The sequence below is a fragment of the Acomys russatus genome, chromosome 10, assembly GCF_903995435.1.
Source record: "Acomys russatus chromosome 10, mAcoRus1.1, whole genome shotgun sequence".
Taxonomy (NCBI): Eukaryota; Metazoa; Chordata; class Mammalia; order Rodentia; family Muridae; genus Acomys; species Acomys russatus.
Genome location: NC_067146.1, coordinates 78,371,762 through 78,389,677, shown reverse-complemented (window position 1 = coordinate 78,389,677; position 17,916 = coordinate 78,371,762). Strand labels below are relative to the sequence as shown.

Sequence of the window (17,916 nt, the reverse complement as noted above, 5' to 3'; positions counted from 1 at the left end):
GGCTATTAATGCCTCTACTCACCCTCAGCCTAGAATAAATTCTCTTTTTTTCTTTTGAGGTGAAAGCTGGATGACTACGGCATCAACACTGGTGTGTCTTTTCTCAAAAAGACAGAGCCGCCTGGCTGTGTTCCAAGAGATAAGCTATCTCACCTAGGAAAACACAAGGGAAGCACGCGCTAGACACAATGGGAGGCTGTGGAGATTTCTGCAAACATAGGCCTCACTACTCAAAGCACTAGCCTGGGTGAGGAAGAAAATGCAAGCCCAGTGTTCCTATTTGGTAGTGCAAGCTTCTCAGCAGCAATTTTGACTACTCAGCTTTTGGAATGAAGAGAGGCACCCCGAGCTTCCAGCAGCCCAAAGGCTGAGAGTACCTTTCCTTGTTGGCCTCGAACACATTCTCCTTTACCTTTTGACATGACAGACAGATCACCGCACCAACACTAACAAAGGTGTCAGTGCAGTACTCACACACAACCCAAGAGTACAGCAAAAGTTTAAAGTTTCTGGAAGTCATACAAACTAATGAAGCTATTCCTGTGGACAGATGAGTAGCTTCAAGAACAGTTTTGTGATAAAGGCAGGGTTACCCATTTGTTGGGCATCTGTTTGCCACCTACAAAGAATAACAGTTTTCAGTGGTTTTAATGAAGAAGAAGAAAAAAAAAAAAAAAAAAAACCCTTGTTAGGAAGTTAGTGCAGAAACACATTGTTATTCTGAAAGATCTCAAAAGCCATCTGCTGGTAAAGTACCAAAACCTACAGATTTTATTTTTTCCTTTTTAATTCATGGGAGGTGGTGTGATTAACAATATTGAAAGTGTCCTCAGAGGTTTGCTTTATGTTTTCAGTTATTTAATCTAAGTTAATCAGATTCCCTTAGTTTCCAAACTACCAAAATTCTACAGAACAATTAAGAGAGGAGTGCATAGAGACGGAGTACCACGAAACCCAAGGAGACTGGTGCTCTGCATGGTGTGCTTTGTTTTGTTTTCTTTTGATTTTGTTTTTGTTTTGTTTTTAGTTTTTCAAGATAAGGGTTTCTCTGTGTAGCCTTTGGCTGTCCTGGAGCTCACTTTGTAGACCAGGCTGGCCTCGAACTCACAGTGATCATGGTACGGAGAAGACATCATTCACTGGTACTGATAGTGCTTAAAAAAGAGGGAAATAATTTGGCCATTAACAATAGATGGACTGAAAGTTGTCATCGAACATAATAAAATGTAAGTAAAAGTACAACAGAAAACGAGGCAAATAAAAAACCCCACCAAACCAAATTGGGGGAAAAATTAAACTTACAGCACACACACAAAGTGAAGAGGGGTGGTGGCGGAAAGTGTTGGCATGCTGTACATACACTTTAGGCCAACACTTTTGAGTTACACATCAAGGAAAATACTGCAGTCAAAGCAGCAACTTGCCAAGGAAGGCCCCATAGAGCTGAAGAATACCTGAGAAGGACTTGAGTTTTTGTAGAGGGGTGAAACAGGTTAACATAACCATAAAGACCACAACACTGCAGCAGTGGCCTTGTCATTTACCATTCAACAAAGAGATAAGAATCCCTCCTTTTTCCTTAAAAGTTATTTTTTAGAAATTAGTAAGTTAGTTCTAAGTTTCAACATGACTAATAACAGGAGACACACTTGTCAGGGTAACACTCAGATACTTGTCTTGGGCCAGAAGCTGGAAATGCCCTTCGCTCAGCCTTGGTTCTGGTCCGCGTTCATGTCATCTTTCTATTCCTCTTCCACAAACTATATGAACACTCCTTAGGTGTGAAGGTGACATAAACTGTGAGGCACCTGGAACCACTGTGGACTGACCAGCTCACTCCTCATCCCCACCCCCACCCCGATTTCTGCCATGTTCTTACAAAAAAACCCAAAAAAACAAAAAACAAAAATGCTGCGAGTCTAGCAGGCCGATGGAACCCATTTTCTAGTACCCACTCCTTCTCTACAGATGTCTTCTGCTCCCACCTATAACGCCATCGTAAAACTCCTTTTTAAACTCACCCTCCCACTGTCCTAAATTTCATTCTTTGAGGTCACAAGACAAAGGACCTGGAAGCCACTGCTCTGGAGTGGTTCAGATGGACATTGATTTTGTGTGACAGCTCTGCTCTCTGAGATATGTACTCTTGAGATGAGAAAACTCCCATTGTACTCAAGGACCACCCTCTGCTAGACATCAAAGACAAGCGCACTACTTCAATGCAAACAACAAAGCCGTATTGACACGAAGAAGCACAGAAGCAGAACACCCAGGTTTCACCCCTCAATCTATCTCTAAAAACACCTTTATCCAGGGCCGACCTTGGAGAAGGAATATTCTTTTCATTGTTGGTGAAGTTAATTGCAAAGTTATGAGGCTATCCGTGGATCGATGAAGAAAATGTTAGGATTAACTCCTGAAACTCTGAAGTCTAGTTGTCTTTTAGATTTTCCTAGCTAGACCCTGAATAAAATACCACAATCCTTAACAGTCATCTTAGCAAGAGGCTTATCTGCCACCACCCCCATCTGGGGAAAAAAAAATTAATTACTTACAAAATGATGTTCATTACCTTAAGCCACCTGCTGTAGGATGAATCTTTTCCAAGTGTTTTAGGTTGAAACTTAATTCCTTACTGTGTCTTAATAAATACTACCGAAAAAATGTTTAACAGTGGATAGTCAGAAAGCGTTGCATAAACAAACAAATGTACAGATACACATAAAATACCTAAGAAAGACAAAAAGTGACTTTCTACATAAGAGCTATATTCTATTACAGTGAGAGTAAAACTTACTTATTTGGTAATTACTGGGCTACAGGACCCACTCCAACTACAATTGGTTTATGTCCTGATAAAATTACCAGAAACTGAAAATACTGTAAGTCAAAAATCACATTTCACAAAGCTATGAACTAGCTAGCTATAACAGCTCAGCAACATTTTTCACTACAGAATGGCAAATGTATAACTTTATGTTTGCATGGCCGACTAAGGAACTGCAGTTAATGGTGGTTGGTCCTATCACATGAGCATCGTGTAGACCACTAAAGCATAAATCAAAATTCAAACTCAAATCACGGCTGAATTCCTAGCAACCAACACTTCAGAATTCAACTCTATTTGGAGGAAAGTCATACGGGTCAGTATTGATGCAAACGTAGCTGGTATTTTCATAAGAATGAAATTTTACACATGGAGGAGCTGCCAATCATGGGTGCACACAGCTACTGAGTATCACCTGCGAGACAAAGAGAGAGGCCACAGAAGACACCGAAGCAAATCAAGATACCTTGATTTTGGACTTCCGGCACTCACAGCTGTGGGAAAACAAAGTTCTGATGTTTAAAAAATATATATTTTTATTTATTTTTTAAATTATGTGTATGTACTGTGCCTGTGAGAACTGGGCCTCTGCAAAAACAGTGCATGCTCTTAACCACTGACCCGATCTCTCCCCAGCCTCTCAAAATTTGTTCCTAAAGCAACCAACTTTGGCTCAGTTAAGACTGCCAGAGTAACTTAGTATGTTGTTACAAAACATTGAATGTGTGCTAGTAATGGAGTGGGGGCTTCTTGTCTTTTTACTCCAGTTACAGTCAGCTACAGAAGTAGGATGTCACTAGTGGCCACACTGCTGCAATGCATGAAGCTACAGAAGAGACAAAAGCAGAGAGGTTGACAGCGTGACCAAGAAACAGCTTCTCTTACTGACACATATTTAATCAGTGCAGATTCACAGAAGTCAAATCACTCTCACACATCAGTTCCTATTCTATTTTGCTGAGGAGCTTAGAGAAGGAGGTCAGCAAGTACCACACGTATGAATGCCATCTCTAGGGTTCTTGAAATGTGAATGCTGGGCAAAATACAGAGAATGGGGGCCTGTGGCCAAGATGTGTGTATCGTTTACAGGGGTCAGAATTCCAGGACAGATAGCCAGGTGTGCCATTAGTAACTGGCGAAGGGTCGTATTTGCCTCAGGTTTTAATATGCTATTTAAATTCGACCGGGCATTTTCAACAGTCATGAAGTACCCAGACACATAAGAAATATCATTAATTCTAGATTGAACAAAAACTTCAAGTCACTAGCAACTGAATCAAAAAATAAAAAATAAAGCCATACTGGCCCACAATTCCTGGCTGCATGCATGTACACGTTCAACAATCATGGACGCATGTAACTGAGTACCACACGTTCATTTACACTTACCTAGAACTCTCCAACTAAGTGGACCAACCCTTAATCAAATAATAGCATCCTCACTTGAGAATTTCTCAGAAAAATGAATGTTGGAGATTTCAGGGTCTAACAATCAGTATGTTGCTTATTTAGTACGAAGTTCTAATAAGGTGAATTTACATTTGAACAGACCTCTCCTTCAATGTACTTTAAAATGTCCAACATTTGCCTGGGGACTAAATGTTTATATTTATTCTTATTTTAACAGATAAAGAAACGAAGGCTCCTAGAAACCAAGTGACGTGGGGAGGTCACGAACTGAGATGAGGACATCTAGAGCTCAAACCTTTTATTTTCACAAGTTTTCCACAGGCTGTCGAGGCACTAGAACTATGCTGAGGATACAATGCCATGTAAACGTTAGTTATTACAAAAGTCTGTAATATAATTATGCTGACTGGATCAGATGTGCATTAATAATACTTAAAATGGTAATTAAGTTTAGAATAAGCCTCAATAATGGCAATTCAATTTAGAAGAAATAACTCCCAAGAGCATCATGCTCAAAGGAGTCTTTTCTAAATTTAAAAGTCTATAATCTTTTTGCAAAGAAATGCAAAGTGATCAATAAAAGGCTTACCAGCATAAAATTTATTTATGAAGATCAAATTATGTGGAGAAACTGAAATGGAATTTTTGACTCAGAAGTTATATTTCTAAAGTGAGTTGTATGACATATCAAATTGCTATATTTTTTTTATTCCATCAGACCTATTTAAGGCTGATGTAAAGGCTTTATTTAAAATGCCAACAATGTCAAGGAGAATTAAAAATGTGAGGAACAAGCTTGGTAGATTCAATAAGACTGGATTAAATGCACAGGTGGTCCTCATAGGAAGAAAGCAAGTAGGAAAACTCATTCTAGAACAGTGGAAATTTAAATATTGATGGCATTATATACTCTCTAATATCGTAAGTGGAGTCATGATTGAATAAAGCAACTTAAACCATATTCCCATTTTTAAAAAGAGCTTAAGTGCATATTTGCACACAGTAAGTATCTGGAAGGATGTAAATATAAATCCAGATTAAATGCACACATACATGCACTATGGCAATAGTAGCAGCCTCTGGGGGGTTGGAGTGTGCTTCTGTTTTGTGCAGTGTTGTAGACGGACCTAGGGGCCATATCCATGCTAAAGTCCTCTGCCACTGAGACACATACCCAGCTCATTTCAAGTTTTCTACCTTTATAGAGTGAGTATGCTTCAGTTTGATGACATGCCAGTGTAACAGAAGGCTTGGTCCCTGAAGTGGAACTATTGTCAGGTGGTACAAACCCTTAAGAGGTGACGCGCACTAGGAGGCACTCATATAAACAGGATATATCCTCACAGGAGACTGAAGAGCCCTGTCTCTCCTTCTGCCCTCTGATGCAGACCGGAGTGTTTGCTCCCACATGGCGCCTTGCCACAAAGGCCACTCTCCTCAACGCTCACTAGAGGCTAAATCCCTGGTACCATGCTTACTCTTTGACTTTGAAGTTACAAAATCGAAAGTTAAATAAACTATCTTTATAAATCACGCTTGCTGAGTACTTCATTGGTGGCTAAAAGCTAATATGACATAGACTGTAAAATATAATTTGAACTCTTTATTTGTTTGTTGAGAAAGGGCCTTGTGTTGTGGTCTTAGCTGGCCTGAAACTCACTATGCAGACAAGAATGCCCTTAAACAGCAATCCTTCTGCCTCTGTATCTTAAGTTTTATTTCTGTTGCTCAGGCAGACCTGCAGGCATCTAAAGCAGCAGCTTTAGTCGTGGGCAGAAAAGAGCAAATTAGTGCATGTACTCGAGTTCAGAGAAAGGAGCCTTCCACTTTCAAACTGGCTCTTCTCATATCAATCAGTCTCATCCAGACAAATCCCCGCACACAGGCCCACAGGCCAACCTAACGTAGGTAGTCTTCTGTTGTGATCCCCTTTCCAAGTGATTGCACTTTGCATCAGGTTGAAATAAACTTTACTTTCTTGTAAATGCTTCATACATGCAGAGCTATAAGGCTTTGTGGTAAACTGAAGATGAAGATAAGCGAAAAGTGAAGATTTATAAGGATACATTGAAAAGCTACATGTGTTTACGAAGTGTAAAACAGCAATAAAATACCCTACTTGTTAATATTATTAACTAGTTAAATACTATTCTTTATTAATTTTAAAAGCTGAAAAATGAGGTAAAATGCTTCATTTCTTCCTAAGTGTCCATGTGAAATGCTTTCTACACGTACTTTTGTCTTCACAACTCTTCTAAAAATTAAAGAAGTAATCACCTTACTTTATTGGTGAAAAATACAAAAAATTAAAATACTGTTATCTAAGGCGGGCAAAATATCACTGTGGTAAAGGGCCTACCACCCAACTGACAATCTGAGTTCAAATGCCAGGACATACATGATGGAACAAATGACTGACACAAGTAGTCCGTGAGTGCGTGCATGTGTGTGTGTGTTGTGGTATATATACATCAACACATATACATGTGTGTGTGCACGTGCATACACACACACACACACACACACACACACACACACACACTCATACAGAGAAATAATGAGAGAGAAATTATAATTTTAACCAGAACATATACAGAGGCCTCCTTTGCAGATAATAGAAATGCTTTACAGATATGTAAAGCCCAATAAAATATATTAAAATCCATACATAGGAAATGCAAACTAAAGCCCCAGCTGGTGCTGAGCACCTCTGAGAATGGATAAGATTTAAAAATAACAAGTCTAAGAATTAATAAGGAGCTTCCTAGGTGATAAATGCAGCGTGAGCTAAGGGAAGCCTATTAAAGTTGGAAGGAATGCTCACGTAAGGAAACAGGTACAGAGAGTGACGGACAGAAGAATCTGGATGGCAGCCAGGAGGCAGATTCCGGAGGACCTGCAAAACCGAGATAAGGCTTGGAACAATCTCCTCATACAATGTCATCATGTGACTCTCAGAGTGTACTTACACAAACTTACACCTTTGCTCCTGGGTGGCAAGCCCATACAACATGTCACTGATAATCGCAGGCAACTCTGACTGAGTGTACCTGTACTTGCGTGAAAAGCACCACACAGTGGGGATTTTTCAGCTCCTTTACAAACTTATGGCAACTTCGTGCACAGGTATCTTTGAAAAGCCATGCGCTTAGCAAGGAACCATGATCCATTTTCTTTTCTATATTTCCTACTTCAGTCTCCCAGGTGCGGTGATGGTAACTGTGTGCCTAGCCGAAGGTCACGGGATTTACTAGAGCTTGAGGGTGGCCTAAAGAGGTTTGTTTTTTGTTTTTGTTTTTTTTTTTTTTTATGGACTATTCCAAGTGCACAAAACCCTTCAACATTTTCTAGCCTGTTCTCTGAAATGGTTCTCAATGCCCCATGTGCTCATTTTACTCATCTCTCTGCCATTTTCAAACTCCCACCAATGCCTTCCACCTGCATCTGATCTCCTCACACAGCTGCCATCTGTGCTGTCCTGTGTGGGTGCAGTGCCAGCCCTCCCTCAGGCTGGCCCGCACTCTTGATTTCCTAGTGCTGCTCACAAATTAAATGCACACCCTTTTAGAGATGCAGACAGTGTGCTCAGCCATAACTTCTTGGCCTACTCCGGCCTTCCCTCATCTCCTTCTCGGAAGACCCTGTGCTTCCCACAGAACGACTGTGCAGTGTACCATCTAAGTAGACGCCATCTTACCACCTCCTACTACACAGTACGCTCCTAGACAGGAAGTACAGGCTTTTTGACTTTTGTATCTCCCACAGCACCCAGTAGGCACAGGAAAGCCCTAGTCACTTCATCGTTTTTCCTGACCCTGGAGTTGTACAATACCTTTCACCAGCAATTTCATTCCTGGGAATTTACCCAACCAGTACATGTATATAAAATTTCAAAAACATTTTTTTTATCAAAGTATGAATTGGAGAGAGGAACCATACAAACTTCAAATAATATGACTCTTTTAAAAGACCAATTTGAATGTACGTTGTTAATTAGAAAAACGCAAAACTTGGGTTTGCAGATGTAGCCTAGTGGGAAGGTGCTTTCCTGCCATGCAGAGCCCTAGGTTGGATCCCCACCACCTCATAAAATCAGGTGATAAGCATCATCAGGAGGAGATAGGGGGACCAGAAGCTCAGAGGCATTCTCAGCTGGATAGGAAGCTGGAAGCCAGCCTGGAATACAAGTGACAAAAAGGGAAGAAATGGAAGAAGGGAGGGAAAGGAGGAGGAGGAGGAGGAGGAGGAGGAGGAGAGAGGTTAGGAAAGAGAGACAATTAATGAGCGACTTCTCTCTATGACTCAGTTTAGTTATTTAAACATCCAAGCCCATGATTCAGAAGACTACATAAAGTTGTTTGATTTTCATGAGAAGAGTGGAGGACAAGGCACATACGTGAAAGCATGTGCCTTACCACAAAGTCCCCAGCTATCATATACCGTTTCAGAATGATCTGTCGCTTGGTAGAAACACCAGGAGCTCGTACGACCCTTGAAGTTAACATGCATATACCTTTTAACTCACTGTTCCAAGATAGTCATCTATAAAACAATTTATAATGTATATCCATTTTGTTTGAAAATAAGCAGTAACAGTTATTTCCAGAAGACTATAGTGAAATATTAGCAGTTTGGGAAAGGCTTTATTTGCTCTACTTAAAAAGAAGAAAAATAAAAAGCCCTCCAATAAAAAATAACCTCCAATGCTTACGTTGCTATAAAGGACTATGGACAGCATTGGTCTCATAGTAACCATTCAGTTGTAGTATATCTTACGTGGCTCTACAGTCAACAGCAACATGCCTGGGGACCTTGTTTTCAAGGCCAAAGCTAAAAACGAGGCAGGAATCTACAGAGGAAGAAATTCTGAGACCCACCATGGGAGCACTGGATTCTGTCTCTGGATTTTTGTACTTCACACGGTATCTATACCTCAGAGTTACAGGCCTTGCCCCAGTGTAAACCTAGAAACGCTCGAAATTAAAGGGCCAAGGCTTCTCCACTGAGGCGGTAATAAAACTGAAGGCAAAGCACTTCAATTCTTGCGCGTTATGACTCCCATCTTAGCACTGGCCCTGAACTGCCACTGCCATTTTGTTTTCTCTCAGACGTTGCCACTGAAGCTGATAGCTCCTAGCTACTGCATCTAACTGTTTTACATGAATTAATGAACAGTTCCAATAGCTCCATGATGTAGCTCTGCTCTCAGGATGAAGAAGCTGAATCTCAAGGTCTGAGAACTACTAGGACGCAAGGCTAACATTTCAACCTGTAGGTTCGAATTCTTCCGCATCATCTTACACCACTCAGCCCTCTCTGTACCTCTCTCAGGGCAGGATTGTTAGCAATCTGAAGACATTAACAGCCTTACATTGTAGTGAGTGATCGAAAGGTCAACAAGCCCACCGAGAGCAAATGTTTATTTCTCAAGATGCTGTTGGTTCTGCCATTATCAGATAATTAAAAACTGTAAAATTTAATTCACAAGATGTTGTGGTGCTTTTATGTCTGAAAAAAAAATAAATAGGAAATCCCGTAACCAAGCCAAAAAAAAAAAAAAAAAAAAACCCAAAAACCAAAACCCTGTTTTAATTCTCATTCTATCACTCTTTCCCTCCACCTATATAAGATAAAAAGGTATGAGAGAGGCACTAAAGGTATAAAAGGGTGGGTCCCCAAGAGGACATACACTAGTGCATCGTCACACACAGATGGACTCTAACATGCTCACACAATTGACAGGCACCTGGCCCTATGTTTCTTAGAAAGCATCTCAGGCCTTAAGGGACACACGACTGTACATGAAGACCAACGTCAACTATTGCCATTGCTGTTGCTGTTGGCTTTTCCCATCAGTACTCCCAGGATGTATTAGTGATAATACAAGTCAAATTCAAAACTCAGAACAAGACCTCTGAATTCACATGCTTATAAAAACTAAAGGAAAATAATAAAATAAATAATAAATAATAATAATAATAATAATGGCTGAAAAATGATGCTTCTTCTGAAACTGATGATAAACCCACAGTTCTACATAGTGAAAACACAATAAACACTATTTGATAAATAGGGGCCGGGGAGTTCAATCAAGAAAGAAGAACTGAATTCAATCTCAGAGCTCATTGTGGCTAGTACTTGTAATCCTAGACCTAGGGAGGTGGCCACAGAAAGATGCCTGGGGTCCCTATCCAATTGCCCAGCCATCTAGCCTAATCAGTGACTTTCCAGGCCAATGAGAAATGCAAAAACAAAGTGGATAGCACCTGAAGAATGACACCCGAGGCTGACATCTTGCCTCTTTATGCACATGTACCTACACAAACATTCATAGATACAAAGGCTATTTTGAAAAATGAATACATCTAGCCTTACAACACTGCAGTCAAATTACATAAGAAGAAATGCTACTAATAAAATTCATTCCACAGATTACCATGTGGAGCGCGATAATTTCAAAGTCTGAAAAATAAAAATCCTTGGGGCAGGCAATGCAGTGTACTGATAAGAGTATTTGCCTAGCATTCTCAAGGCTCTTGGTTTGATTCCCAGCACCAAGAAATTTAAAATAAAAACTTAAAACCTTGGTGTTAAGCCGTTTAAGACATTTTACATAACCATTTATTGGTCTTGTACTTTCAGATGATTAGAAATGCATCCCTGACAGACAGCTATTGCCATCCCTCACATCCCCAGTGTCAAATGTCCTGCCGGAGATGTGTTCAGTGTCAGATGCTTACTCTTTTAACTTCGGGTAGAGGACACAAATTGTTACCAACTTGCTCGGTCCTTATAAAGTTCTACAGGACAAGGACTGATATTTATGTTCACCTCTCAAACAAGGACACAGAAGCACAGGTGTGTGGTTTTGTAACTTGCCCATAGAAAGAGAAACCGGTGGTAGGGATTAATACCCAGACAGCAACCCTTCAGCGGGATGTGCTCCCTCTGCGGGGCTCCTGCTGACAAGGTAGCATAGGAAGGAATACGGTACCCTTAGGTAGCAGGGGCTCCAGCGGGGTAAAGGCATGCTCCATAGCGGGTTTTGGGTTCTGCATGGAAAAGAAAAAGTCCCAAATTAAACTTCCCCAAATCTGAGCCGGCTACAGCAGTAACCACTGCACTGCTGGCACTTTGGCCTAGGCACAGCGGAAGACCAGAAGGTGCTGTAAGCTGTGGGCGGGGGGAAAAGTCCCGGGAGGACTCAGGAGTACCAGGACGGAGAGCAGAGGCCCGGAGCGAGCTCCCCGCCACCGCCTCAGTTGCCCAGACGCGCCAGCGTCTATCCGGGCACTGGGTACGAGGGGCGGCCACCCTCCCTCCTCCCCTCCCTCCCGCGCCCCCGCCCCGCCAGCTCGCGCTGGCAGCCGCCGCACTTACACAACGGCGGGTGGAGCCACGAGCGAAGGGAGCGCGGACTACCCGAGTGACGGATCGGCCGCTCGGCACTCGACTGCGGGGCCTGGGGCGCGCTGCGCGTCCGCGGGAGGAGGCCTCGCGCTCCGCGTGTGCGCGCGGAGCCCTGCCCCTTCCGGAGCAGCCCTAGGCTGTGTGTCACGGGCTCAGCTTCGTCTAGCTGTGCTCAGTTCCTTACTCCGTGGAGGCTTCCTGTCAGCCTCCGCCCATCTGTCACACCCAGTCCGACGAGTCCACCTTCTGTTTTTATCTCCTGCTTCCTGTGCTTTGCACAAACAATGCTTTGGAAACGAACCAAAGGAAACCCTTTAAAAGGAGTTGCCACTTTGAAGGAATGCAGCTTTTTTTTTTCCTTCCCCAACAGTAAGCAAAACCGAATTTCAAGCAAAGGTAAAGAGCCAAAGAGTCACCACCTTCACCACCAGCAGCAGCACCCTAGCCCGCGGGGAGGAGTCAGAGCTTCTTAGAGCCCTTATTTCTCTCGCTGGCCCAGGAATTACAGAGACGGACCCTGTGCTTTAAAAGCCAGTTTTATGTATACCGGGCTAGCCTCAACGTAGCTGAAGAAGACGTCATAAGCCTGGTCTGGTCTTCTTGTTTCTTCCTCCTAAGTACTGGGATTTCAGTCATGGCTACCATGTCCTGTTAATGTGGTACTGGGTATCCACTAGGTAAGCACTCTGCTAACTGATGTACTTCCCCAGACAGGTAATAGGTCTTGTTAACTCAAACTTTTTTTTTTTTTTTTTAATTTAAAGATGCAAAACACACTCCCTAAACTCGGCAACCACTATTCAACTCTCTCCTTTTTTGATATCAACATTTTAGCTTCTATATAACAGTAAGAAATACACTATTTGCCTTTCTTTACCAACATACTTCAACCGATAGGCATTGTGTCTTCCAGTCCCGTCTGTAATTTTCTGTAAATGCCATTATTTCGTTATGTTTATAACTGAGGAACAGTTAACCGTATATAACAATTTTTTTTATCCATTTCTCTATCACAATATCTTCGCAACTATGAATACTAATTCAATAAACACAAGAGGGCAGAGTGTTTGGCAGCGTGTTTTCCATTCTGTTTGGATATGTGCCCAGTAGTAGGATTACTGGGCCATATGGTAGTTCTATCTTCTCGTTCCTAAAGGAAGTTCCACTGTATTTTTCACAGGTCTATGCTAGCTTGAATTTCCACTAACCATGCTTGAGAGTTTTCCTTTCTCTGCATCTTCGCCCCACTTCCTGACTTTCACCTTTCCCTGTGCCTGTCACTGTCCCTCTTCTCCATCTCCATCATATTAATATCCGATTGTGGTTTTATTTCAGCTCCCTGAAGATTTATGATGTTGAGCATTCTTGCCTATACTTTTTTGGGCATTCATGTCTTCTCCCTTGAGACACGGATATTCAAGTCTTTGGCCATTTTTTAATTTGGAGTATTTATTGGCATGGTTGTTTCACAAAGTTGACTGGAATTCTGTTAGGTCTTAGACCTAGGGCCAATGGCTATCTAAGGTATCTATTTAGCGTATCAAAGTGGAACTGGCCACCAGATTCTCCCAGCATCCCTCAGTCCCTACCTGTTACAGTGTATAGCTGGCAAACCCCATCCCCTACCCTAAACTTCTACAGCCCAGGGCCTGGGCTGCCCTTCCCTATATAATCTAGCCTTTTTGGTTACCTGGCCCTTTTTGTCTACCCTTTGTTTCCTGGCTCTCCCTTCTCCCTCTTCCACTCTTCCCCTCTTCTATTCTTCCCTCTTGTCTCTCCCCTCTCCTCACATGGCCCAGCTCATGGCCATGTTCACTCTAGACTCTCCCAGAGCTCTCTGGGACCACCATATCTAGGAGCAGTCACCTCCTTCCTTTTTATTCCTTTTTTTTTTAAAATTCAAATTTCTTATACTTCTGAAAACTAGTCCCTTGTAAAATAAATGACATAACATAGAAACCCCAGTTCTGTGACTGTCACTTTAAAATGTTGATTTTTTTCTTTGTTATATCAAAACGTGTTTAGCTCAGTAAAGACCCAATATTTACTTCTGCTTTTGTTACTTATGTTTTCTGGATCATGTCTCCTCTCTCCACCACCCCTGCCCCCCCATGCCCCCCCCCCAAAATCTTTGTGCAGATCAGTGCTCAAGTGTTTTCCTTATATTGTCTTCTGGGATTTTTATATCCTATATTTAAGTCTTGATCCATTTTCCATTGACTTTTATACCCAGATAGGTGACTATTTTCTTTCCTTTGCCTATAGACGTCCAGTTTCCACAGATAGCACTTTCCCCAAGCTTTGATTTGACTGCCTTCATTAACATCAACTGGCTGTAAAAACGGAGATTTAAAGCCTGGGTTGTCTTTTGTAGTCGTCTGTGCATCTGGTTTTAAGTTGCTGTTTTGATTGCTGCCACTTTCTAGTGTGCTTTGAAAACAGATATTATGAGACCTACAGATTTGTTCATAATACTTTAGCTATTTGGGATCTTTAGTGGTCCAAACATTTTCTTCCTTTGAAAAGTATTGGTATTTGGCAAATATTCCATTAAATAGAAAAGTTGGAGTAGTGTGTGTTAGATTATTTAAAGATCAGCTATAGAGAAAAGAAAAGCAGGGGGAAAAAAAGGAGAGCCTTGGACCAGCCTTAGATGGGACAATATTTATTCATGGCAAAAGGACAGTTTTGCCATGCAAGTGTGCAGATGGCCCAAATACCTACAGAAAGAGATGAGACCCTACAGTGGTAGAAATGCCTTCCATAGCTCACAGGGACTCTATGAAGTGTAGTCGTTCTTCATGACGTTATCATTCACAATTCTGAGAGGCTAGAGAAAATGCAAGGCAGGGATTTTGGCTGTATCCTTATATTATAGCTGTTTTTTGCTGAGAAAGTTCTTTGTTGGTGGGGATGGTTTCAGGCACCATTGAAAAGAGGGTCCTCTGGACCTCCAACAGGGGGAGAGTCTGAACATAATCAGCTGCAGTGGTTCCTGTGATTGTCATCCTGTACTCCTAAAGGGAGTTGGAAAACAATTAGTAGACAGTTGTAAGTAGATGGCTTGTTTATGAAGAAAAATGGAAAGATTTTTCTTGGAAGGTTGAGGCATAGAGAAGAACAGGAGAAACAGAGTGGGCCTGTGAGAGGAAGAGGGCATAGAGGTGATTCAGGGTGACAGTGACTGGTACCATTGCCAGGACCATTGCACCAACAGGAACTAGCAGAAGTAGCAGGGAGCTACAGCGCATCAAAGGAAGTAAACAGGAGAAAATACAGCACTAATGTAAAGAATTGTGTCTGGCCTGGGGTGACAGAGATGAAGGTTCCTTTTTAGCTAGAGTTTCGCCACAGTACATAAAACAGCAGTTTTCCCAACCTGTGGGCCACAACCTTCTCAAGGCCAATGACCTCTTCACAGGAGTCTCCTAAAACCATTGGAAAACACAGAGACTTGCATTATGAGATATGTGTGTATATATATATATATATATATATATATATACAGTAGCAAAATACAGTTACAAAATAGCGATGAGATATCTTTATGGTTGGGGTCACCACAACATGAGGAACTGTACTAAAGGGTTGCAGTGGGGAGAAACCCAAACCCCCTACATAGGAGGAGGCATGTGCTTGAATTCTTTCTGGTCCCGGTTACCAGGCCCTAGGTCCCATTGCAACCCAGTGAGTATTTGTTGGAGTGGAGGTAGCATCATCCTCAGAGGAGGGCACAAGTGCCATCTTTAGCAGTAGTCAGATCCAGTCTTTTTAAATTTTGGAGTACTGCAGCAATCAAAGAGTTGAGTTGAACCTGAAGTCCAGATTAAACTGACCTGAGATGGTAAGACAGAGAGACTAGCTATGCAAAGAAGGCTTCCATTCAGCTGTTTTAGTTCTGAGTCCACAAAAGCAATGTCCAGAGTGAGTGGCAAGCAGAGATAAAGTGGATGGCCTGTGGCCTGTTAGTCCACTTTAGGGTACCGAAACTGCTTCTCAGAGCTTTTGGATGTCGATCTCTGATCTCTTGCTAACTGTTTAGAGCTGACATGTGATAGATGGGGGTGGGGGGGGCAGCAGTTAGAGTGCCTCAGAAGAGGGTCTACTCAGGGAGCTGTGATAAAACGTAACATCTGGCAAAAGTACAGAACGTCGGCAAGGAGCTAATAATTGTACAAACTTTGTGGGCAATGTATATTAGGAGACAAAAATTACATGAGGAAAAATTTTACATCAAGATTAACATGAGTCAATGTAAGGTTAAGTAAAAGTTAAGGTTAGATGCTGGCTGGGCCATGAGCAGAATTCTGCAGAAGACTAAGATAATTGCAGTTAGCTGTTTTATTATGTTAGACTCTTGCATAAGGAACAAGCACCTGGAATCTTTCTTTGAAACAAACAAACAAACAAACAAAAAAAAGGACAGTTAAAGTCAGCACCCAAGGAATGAACCTGAACAGAAAGTGGCTAAGCGATATTCCTTGTTTCCACATAGGATAAACTTAGTATGTTCATTTCAAATATTAGCAATACCAACATCAATTATTAATGAAGTAAAACAGCATCTTATTTAAACCACAATTTTTGGTTAGAAACAATTTGATCAGGTAAAATTTTAAAGATTTGTGGCTCTCTCTTTAGATGACCATAGCTTTCCTATGTATAGTAAACACATTTTATATTGTCAGGCTACATAAAGTGACAATTTATTTCTAACAAAAAGAATTTTTTTAAATTTCCAATTTAAAAATATTACCCAGACACAGAGACTGCCTTGCTTTCTCAACTGGCACTTCTCTAAAACAGTTAAGACTATCCTAAATTACTGCCTAAGCCAGTGACTGCATGTCAAGAATAAGTGATTCATTTTACAAAGTTTACAATGAACAACCTGAATGTTTTTCTAAATTTAGCCCTATTAACAGACCTTTTTACAAATCTCTGCATCCTCCTTCCACACACTCAACTGATAGATGGAAGATGAAAGCAGTCATTCATGTCAAATCTGTAATAAATAATTTACATCATAAACCAGATTAAATTGAAAGCTGAAGACAATACTTTATTCCTCCTCTCGAAGGACAAATCTCTAGGCCTGCTAATGGGAAAGTCTTTAGGTCATCACATACCTGTAGCAGTAAGCATATTTCTTTACATCATTCTATTTAAAATACATTAATTGGCCGGACAGTGCTGGCAGGTGGATCTCTGTGAGTTCAAAGCTGGGAGTTGAGGACAGAGCGTTTGGCATCTTTCTTTATGAGGGATTATTGGTGGTTAGGGTATGGATCTTGAATTAGCTTGTGCTAAGAAGAAGAACTGAATGTCAGAGTACAAGACATGACCAATTGAACCAGGGCGTGGGTCCCATACCAGTCATAGTAGGCTTATGCACCTGCTCCTTCTGTTCTCAGCATCCTCATATGTCAGTTCGGGAGACAGGCAGGGCAGAGCAACTGCTATTTGATTTATATGACTGGAAAAATAGCAGCACGGTTGCTATTTACTCCAACTTAAGCCTAGGTCATTAGCCAAGAATGTTTTGGATCTTTTCCATTTATTTCTGCTCTAATTTTGCTTTGGTTTGTATTTGAAATAAACATATTTGTGAGCATTGCTTGTCTTATTTATATTGTTTAGATGTAGACTCTTATTACTGGTACTGCCTCTTAGAATTGCTTTGAATATTATTACGTAGTGTTTTGTCTCACTGCTTAAATTTATTTCTTCAAGAAAAATTATCACCTCCATTTAATCTATTGGTCATTCAAACAATGTTTTTTTTTCTTTACTATATTTGTACATTTTCTAAAGATTTTCCTGTTGATTTCTAGCTTTTATTTTTCCATTGTTGTTAGGGAAAATGCATGATGAGATTTTAATTTTAAAAACATTTAAGACTTATTTTGAGGCCTAGTATATAGCCTATTGTGTTAATTATCTTATACATTGCTCAGAAAATTTGCCTGACAGAAGCAGCTTTTAGGAAAGTGGTTTGTTTTGACTTAAAGCTCAAAGACACAGGTACATCAAGGCGAGGAAGTTGGAGGCAGCTGCTGACGTCACTGCATCGTCACTCAGGAAGCAGACAGCTGGATACTAGTGTTCAGCTCAATTTCTTCTTTTTATTCAATCTAAGACCCCAGGCAATAGAATTATGTTGCCCTTATTCAGGGCGGGTCTTTATCCCTCAATGCATTCAAAGAAACTCCCTCACAAAAATATTTAGAGGTACTTTCATTAGTGATTCTAAATACAATTCAGTTGAC

General features: G+C 41.1%; 1 protein-coding gene across 2 annotated transcripts in view; it reads right to left on the bottom strand.

Moving 5' to 3' along the window:
• Positions 1-11,651, bottom strand: part of Tpk1 (thiamin pyrophosphokinase 1) — a 316,448-nt gene extending 304,797 nt beyond the window's left edge. The window contains exons 1-2 of one of the 2 annotated variants that reach the window (XM_051152465.1): positions 11,618-11,651; positions 11,232-11,289 (exon numbers count right to left, since the gene is read on the bottom strand). In XM_051152465.1, the coding sequence (XP_051008422.1) occupies positions 11,232-11,274 (43 nt within the window). In that variant the 5' untranslated portion in view covers positions 11,275-11,289; positions 11,618-11,651. Of the gene's footprint in view, positions 1-11,231; positions 11,290-11,617 lie in introns of those variants that run through there. The other variant, XM_051152466.1, reaches the window with a different exon arrangement.
• Positions 11,652-17,916: the final 6,265 nt, after the last annotated feature.